At 63.5% G+C, this 7,339-nt stretch overlaps 1 protein-coding gene across 1 annotated transcript in view; it reads left to right on the top strand.

Moving 5' to 3' along the window:
* Positions 1–7,333, top strand: part of IL10RA (interleukin 10 receptor, alpha) — an 8,871-nt gene extending 1,538 nt beyond the window's left edge. The window contains 5 exon segments of the mRNA XM_005856890.1: positions 444–628; positions 1,838–2,007; positions 2,841–2,991; positions 3,720–3,829; positions 5,609–7,333. Of these exon segments, the coding sequence (XP_005856952.1) occupies positions 444–628; positions 1,838–2,007; positions 2,841–2,991; positions 3,720–3,829; positions 5,609–6,517 (1,525 nt within the window). The 3' untranslated portion in view covers positions 6,518–7,333.
* The last annotated feature ends 6 nt before the right edge of the window (positions 7,334–7,339 follow it).

The following is a 7,339-nucleotide window of genomic DNA, read 5'->3' as shown; positions in this document are numbered from 1 at the left end:
CGGGGGCTGTCTGGTGGGGGCTGGCTGTGTCACCTGTACCGAGCAGTGTTCTGGGGGCTCTGGGGGAGGAAGCACAGTAGTGCTTTTCCCCTCAGGATTTGTCTATCTTATTGGAGAAGCAGGAGCAGCACCCACGGTAGAGCTAAAAACAAGGATCCCCAAGGACTGCGAGTGTGGCTGGGAGGGGACATTGGGCTGTGTTGCAGGAGCAGCATGTCTTCCTGTGGAGCTGGGCTTGAGCCGGTCAGAGTTCAGTCTGAGGGCCTTTAGACACAGTTGGCTGGGGGTCCCAGGCCAGCGCAGAGCCGCTGGCAATGAGATGCCCTGCGCCAGGGCAAGCACCCAGGGCTGCCTTCCTGGCCGCTCCCGCCTCTTGCTTCCCTCTTAAAGAAGATGGGTGTGAACAGAAGTGGGAGCCAGTGCCTACCCTGTTGTCCCCCCAGGTATGGGATGGAGTCCTGGAGGTCTGTGTCCAGCTGCAGCCAGACCCCGGTGCCGTCCTGCGACCTCACCATGGCCACCCTGGACCTGTACCACAGCAACGGCTACAGAGCCAAAGTCCGGGCCGTGGATGGAGGCCAGCGCTCCAACTGGACTGTCACCGAGACCCGCTTCTCCGTGGACGAAGGTGCTTCCCCCGTGGGGCCTGGAGCTTGGCTTTGGGGGTCCCGTACAGCCAGAGGCTCAGACAGTGGTTCTCAACCTTCTGGCCCTTTAAATACAGTTCCTCATGTTGTGATCCAACCATAAAATTATTTTCATTGCTATTTCATAACTGTAATGTTGCTGCTGTGATGAATCGTCATGTAAATATCTGATATGCAGGATGGTCTTAGGCGACCCCTGTGAAAGGGTCGTTCGACCGCCAAAGGGGTCGCGACCCACAGGTTGAGAACCGCTGCTCTAGACTGTTCTCTGTGTTCCCATAGCACAGCATGTCAGCTCAGCTTCCGGACGAGGCAAAACAGCCTGAGTCAGGACTCTGGAGAAGGGTTAGATGAAAATAGTCAAGTTGTTGGAGATGGAAAGGGAACTGGGTTTGTTTACCCTACAGAGGGAAGTCTTGGGGTGCCTGGGCAGCGGGACAGGGGGTGTGCTTAGCGGGTCCTGGAGAGGAAGCGAATCTGTAAGCGCTGAGCACAGGGAAGCAGGCAGCAGGCGGAATGGGGCCAGCCCCCTCCCCCACCCACCCCGTGACGGAAGGACTCCCCAGGGTCAGAGTGGGAGGCTCTGAAGTGGGGGGGGGGTGCCACTAAGAAAAAGCGGGGAGGCTCCTTGCAGGGGTGGGAGGCACGGGTAAGCCCACTCAGGGGGAGCTTCCGCCTGCGGTGGGGATGAGGGCTGTGACTGCGACAAGCCTGCCCTGCAGAGCCCAGGGTCAGACCGGGGGCCCAGGGTGTCAGGGTCAGACCAGGGATCCAGGGTGTCAGGGTCAGACCGGGGGTCCAGGGTGTCAGGGTCAGACCAGGGATCCAGGGTGTCAGGGTTAGACCAGGGTTCCAGGATGTCAGGGTCAGACCAGGAGCCCAGGATGTCAGGATCGTGGTCCCAGCGCCTGTGTGTGGTCCGGCGCCACTGGCTGCAGGCTCCCCCGGGGTTGCTTACACCCCGAATGTCTCCTGGCTCAGCTTCCAAGCTTTGAATGGGCCTTGAATGGACCCAGGCATCTGTCATTGTAACGTGCTCCCCAGCAAGGCCCAGCGGTCCGCTAGGTTGGAAGGCTGTGGCCCAGGTGTTACGGTGGGTACAGCTTGGCCCTGGAGGCCAGGCATGTGGGGGGCGGGGGGGAAGCAGGCCCTCCTCTGCCTGTGGGCCTCACGGCTTTGCCTCCCCTCAGTGAGCCTGACGGTGGGCAGCTTGGAGCTGGAGGTACACGACGGCTGGGTCCTTGGAAAGATCCAGCCGCCCAGGCCCAAGGTGGCCCCTGCAGGCGACACCTACGAGAGCATCTTCCCCCACTTCCGCGAGTACGAGATCCAGATTCGCAAGGTGCCCGGACGCTATGAGGTACGGGGCTCCCAAGGCCATGGGACCTGCGCCCCCTGCCCCTCGCCCCCTTGTGCCGGCAGAGGGAGGACCTGGGGCGGAGCAGGGAGCTGAGGGCACCCGGCCCAAGTGGTGCCCCTGCAGGTGGCAGTGGGCGCACTGCCCCCCGGGTGGGCACCACCCAGGACATTTTGTAACCATTGTTTCCCATCCCCTTGGAGGAGCTGTTTCATCCCATTGGATAGAGAGGGAGTGAGGCTCAGGGGCTGTGGCATTGACACCCCATAACCGGGAGCTCTGGAACCTGCAGAATCCATCCTTTCCCTGACACTACAGCAGAGCTCACCGCGTCTGGGAAGGCCCTCAGCCCCTACGAAACCCACCCTTTCCTCTTTAATACAAAATAAGTCAGGTAGCCCCACGGCTGCTGCTCAGGGTTAGGACAGCAGCCCACACACGGAAGGGTCGTGGGTCTGATTCCCAGTCAAGGGCATGGACCTCGGTTGCAGGTGCGAGCCCAGCCCTGTCGGTGCACATGCGGAGGACCAATCGATGTCTCTCTCACATCGATGTTTCTCTCTCTTTCCCCCTGCCCCTCCCTCCCTGCCACTCTCCCTAAAGAAATAAAATGAAATCAATCAATCAATGGGAAAACAACCCTCAAGTGAGGATTCACAAAATAACAACAGGTCCTGGTGGCCACAGGGCTCTCGGCCGTGCTGCTAACCCAGGGCTGGTTCCCTCAGAGGACGAAGCAGAGGGGTGCCCGTCAGCTCTGAGGCCCGCCAGCGCTCAGGGCCCGGGGGGCTGCGGGAAACCAGCTGTTTTGTTTATTGCCTTTGTTTCCATTTCAGTCCACAAACAAGAAGGTGAAACACGAGAACTTCAGCTTCCCGACCAACGGCGAGTTTGGGGAGTTCTGTGTCCGGGTGAAGCCGGCTGTGAGCTCGCGCCTGAACAAGGGGATCTGGTCGGAGGAGGTGTGCCTCCTGCTCACCTGGCAGTGTGAGTCGGTCAGGGTCGGGGCAGCGGTCCGGATGGGCGGGGGCAGGAGGGGCCGCACATCCACAATCGGGTAGCTGCTGATGCCCCCTGCCAGGCACGCCCCACGCCCTTCCCGTCCTCCGCCAGGCCTGTGAGCCATCCTCCCACGGCCCCCGGGAGAGATGAGGAAGCCCAGGCTCGGTGGTGTAAGCTGCATCCCCTGAAGGGCCTTCTCCTACCCTCCCAGCCCTCGGAGGAGACAGGGCCCCTTGCCACAGCTGCTGAAGCCAATAAATAGGATGCCAGGCTCTCGGGGTCCGATAACAGGTGAAGACTCGGTAGGGGACGCGCTGTGGCCTTCACAGCCAGCCTGTGGGGTCAGCGCCGTATTTCCCCCTTTTATAGATGAGGACATGGCTCAGAGGCTCCCGGCTAGCAGGTGGGGGCTGGGACTTGAACCCAGGCCCAGCTGCTGTCCCCTGTGCTTGCCCGCTGTGCCCCGACGCGCTGCCCTGTGTGCTGACTGAGCTCGAGGGCGGCAGCAGTCACGGGCGGTGAGACATTCTCAGGCAGAGTCGGCGCAGGCAGGGTTCCCCGGGACCCAGACATGGGTAGAGGCAGCCTGGGTGGTGGGGTCCCCTGGGCCACTCACCGAGGAGCTCCCGAGCGCGGCCGTGGGACCCCACGGACTGCCCCTCTGTGTCCCCCGGGCCCGGCCACAGCGCCTCTCTCTGGTCTCTGGGCTGCAGATTTCACCATGACCAACCTCATCGTCTCCTTCACCCTCGTCCTGCTGCTCTGCGGGGCCATGGCCCTCCGCCTGTACCTGCGGCACCCGAGGAAGCTGCCCGCCGTCCTGGTGAGTCTTGGGGCGGCCGCTGCCCGTCCCGCAGCCCCACGGGCCTGGGAAGCCAGGTGCCCAGTCTCAGCCCGTCCTCCCCTCAGCCCGACGCCATCAGGAGGCACCTCCAGGCACCCTGGGCAGAGGGAGGACTGACCGCAGCGCCCGGTGCTGAGAGCGGTGCCTCCTGGCGGCCCGGGGGGGCCGGCACCCTGAGCAATCCCGTCCCGCACTTTCCATTGTTCCTGTTTAACTCACAATCGGCCGCGGACCGGCCTGTGCATGAGCACCTCAGAGGCAGGGCCTTTATTGTCCTCCTCTGACAAGTAAGGACACTGAGGCAGAGAGAGGTTGTTACAGGCGCAGGGCCACACAGCCAGGGAGAGTCTGATGGAGCCCAGCCTTCACCACGCCTTGTGGCCAGAAGATGCTCAGAGAAAGGACCAGGGCTGGAAGGGCCGGCCTTGGGCTGCTCTCCAAGTGGAGAGGGGAGTGGGGGGTTGGGTGCTGGAGAGAAGGGGCCGTGAGGATGCTGACATCTGTACCCCCTCCTTCGCCCGTCCCTCTTCCTCCCGGAGCTGACAGGCTGCCCTCGGGTAAGCAGCCTGCAGCACAACCTCCAGGCTGAGCTGCATCTCCGAGGCCTGTCTCCGGCCTGGGGCTCAGCTTGCCCCCCCCCCCCCCCCCCCACACCTCGGCTCAGGGCTGCAGAGGGCCCCCAGGGGAGCCAGGGTCTCCGGGGAAAATAAGGAGAGAGACAGAGACCCTCAGAAAGTGTTCTGAGGAAGAGGTCCAGGAAGCAGGGAGGTGGGGGGTTGGGGGAGGCCGCCTGGCTCAACTCGGGTCCTTTTCCAGCAAAAAAGAACTCTGTTCTTAGCTGCAGGGCCCTGGGTAGAGATATGACAGGGAGCCGGGGGCCAGGGACCTGGAAGGGCTACTCTGACCGGCAGACGTGGCTCAGCGTCCTCTCTCGGGCTCTGAGCAGATGCGAGGGCCCAGGCGTGGCGTTGCCTGCCGGACGGGTGTTAGAGCATATTCCCTATGCGGGGCCCAGAGCTGGGGGGCGGGGAGGGTGGTACAGAGAGGAGATCACCCACTGGCCTGCCCTCCAATGGGTAACTCGCCAGCAGAGGGTGGGGCGAGTGGGCAGAAGGAACCCGTTGTGAGGGGCAAAAGAGTCAGCATTAAGCGGTTTCCCCTGGGGCCCTGGGCAGTCAGCGTCCTGGTTCTGTGCTTGTCCCACTGCCCACACGGCGGCCACCCTGTCTGTGTGCCTTTTAAAAACAAATGAGTAGGACGGAATAGAATCGAACAGCATAGGTCCCAGGCCACAGGCAGTATCACCTTTTTGTGAGCTGTTTTAGTTATTCCTGCATGAGGTGTATATTCATGGGCTGCTTGCACACGGATTGTTATAAAGCACCTTTCTTATTTGGGGTCATAGTCAAAAGAGTCAGGAACACACGTTTAGATCCCGCCGCGGCCAGCCTGCTCTCAGGGCTAAAGCACAGCCACCGAGAACACGCGGCCCTCCCATCCGCCCGTCCTGCCGTCTGGGCCCCAGGAATGCAGGCTTCTCTGTATCCGGGCCTGAGCTGACCTGAGAATTTCATTAGGAGAAAACTCAGTCTGGAACTAAACCAAAGGAACGAGGGGGTGTCCTCCAGGCCTGTGTCCCCCTCCTGGAGCAGTGCCCCCTGAGCGTCCCTCACGGACCGACCACGGCCGCCCCTGGCGACGCGGGGTGGGTGCCTGCAGGGGACCCTCGCCTCACCCCCTCTGTCCTCCCCTCTCCAGGTCTTCGGGAGGCCCAGTCCCTTCAGCCCGGTCAGCCAGCTCCCCCGCCCAGAGACGCGCGACACCATCCATGCCGTCGATGAGCAGGCCCTCGCCAAGGTGTCCCCGGAGCTGAGGAACTCCGAGCTGCACGGCAGCACCGACAGCGGCTTCGGCAGTGCCAAGCCGTCCTTACAGACCGAGGAGCCCCAGTTCCTCCTCCCGGACCCCCTCCCCCAGGCCGGGGGCACCCTGGGAAAGGGGGCCTCCCTGGAGCCCGAGAGCAGCTGCAGCAGTGCCAGCACCGACAGCGGCATCTGCCTGCAGGAGCCCAGCCTGAGTCCCGGCGCGGAGCCCTGGGTGCAGCAGGCGGGGGGCCAGGGCCAGGAGGACAGCGGCATTGGCCTCGCCCACCACTCTGAGGGGCAGCCTGGGGATGGACGGGGTGACTCAGCCTTGGGCCACGTCGGTCCCCGGGGGCCTGAAGCAATGGAGGGAGAAGACCCGGCTGTGGTGGAATTTCAGGGCTACCTGAAACAGACCAGAGGCAGGGAGGAGCAGGCAGCCACGGCGGGCTGCCTGGAAGAAGAGGCCTCCTCAGCCGATGGCCTTGTCCCCCAACTCAGGATGTGCCTGGATGCCAAGGAAGCCTGGTCCCCACCAGCCTTGGACAAGGGCTACTTGAAACAGGACCCCCCAGAAGTGGCTCTCGCTCCCTCAGGGGCCCTGGCTGGACAGTGGAACCCTACAACTGAGGAATGGTCACTCCTGGGCTTGACTAGCTGTGGGGACCTGGGGACATCTGAGTGGAGCTTTGCCCAGGATCTCGCCCCTCTGGGCTGCGTGGCGGCCCCGGGCGGCCTCCTGGGCAGCTTCGACGCAGACCTGGTCACCCTGCCCCTGATTTCCAGTCTGCACGCCAGTGAGTGACTCAGAAGAAGGGGCTGCCTTTGACTTCAGCCATGCCCTGCGGGTCTGAGGAGGGGCCCGGGTCAGAGAGGGCATGATGCCAGCCTGGGCGCTGCTCTCTGCTGTGCCGGGCCCTGCAGGTTCTGGCGGAGCCTCCTCCCTCCCGGGACTCGGCCTGTGACAAGGGTTGTTTGCTCAGGGAATTGGGGTTTCCTGGAGTCGGGGTGAGGCCGCCGGGCTGAAGTCAGCTCCCAGCCAGGCCTTGCCCTGAAGCCAGGCTTGTGTCAAGGCCTCACAGCAGGCTCATGTCTAGGGGGAAAGGAGAGAGCAGTGACCACGTGTGCCTCTGAGTGGTCAGCTGGCCACCACCCAGCCTGGGAAGGTCCCGGGGAGGAGCTCCCGCATCGCAGGCCTCCCCGGTCAGCTCTCAGGACGGAGCCGGTGGGGGATGAAAGGAACCGAGCCCCGAAAGGGCCTGTGGCTCAGAACCCGCCCTCCGGGTGTCCTGTCCGTGTGCAGACACCTCCCTCTCCCCAGCAAGGAGAGCGGCCGCTCTGGGGTCCCTACCGAGGCCACCCCCCCCCCGCCCCCGGGCCACACCCCTGACAGCAGCAGTGAAACCTCGGCAATTTGCATTGGTCACATCTCAGCCAGCAGGCAGCCCCTGGGTGTGGGCACCAGCTGGTCTGCCCCGAGGCTGAGGTTGGCACCTGCCCGTGTTTGCCACTGACGCCCAGCTGCGGACCCAGAGGACGGGGCGCGGGCTGTGCGCCCTGCTCTCCATGCTCAGCTGCACGACCTGGCCTCCCCTTGGGCCTGCTCCCACCAGTGAAATGAAGGGCT

The sequence above is a fragment of the Myotis brandtii genome, unplaced genomic scaffold, assembly GCF_000412655.1.
Source record: "Myotis brandtii unplaced genomic scaffold, ASM41265v1 scaffold105, whole genome shotgun sequence".
Classification (NCBI taxonomy): domain Eukaryota; kingdom Metazoa; phylum Chordata; class Mammalia; order Chiroptera; family Vespertilionidae; genus Myotis; species Myotis brandtii.
This window is presented reverse-complemented; position numbering and strand designations above follow the sequence as displayed.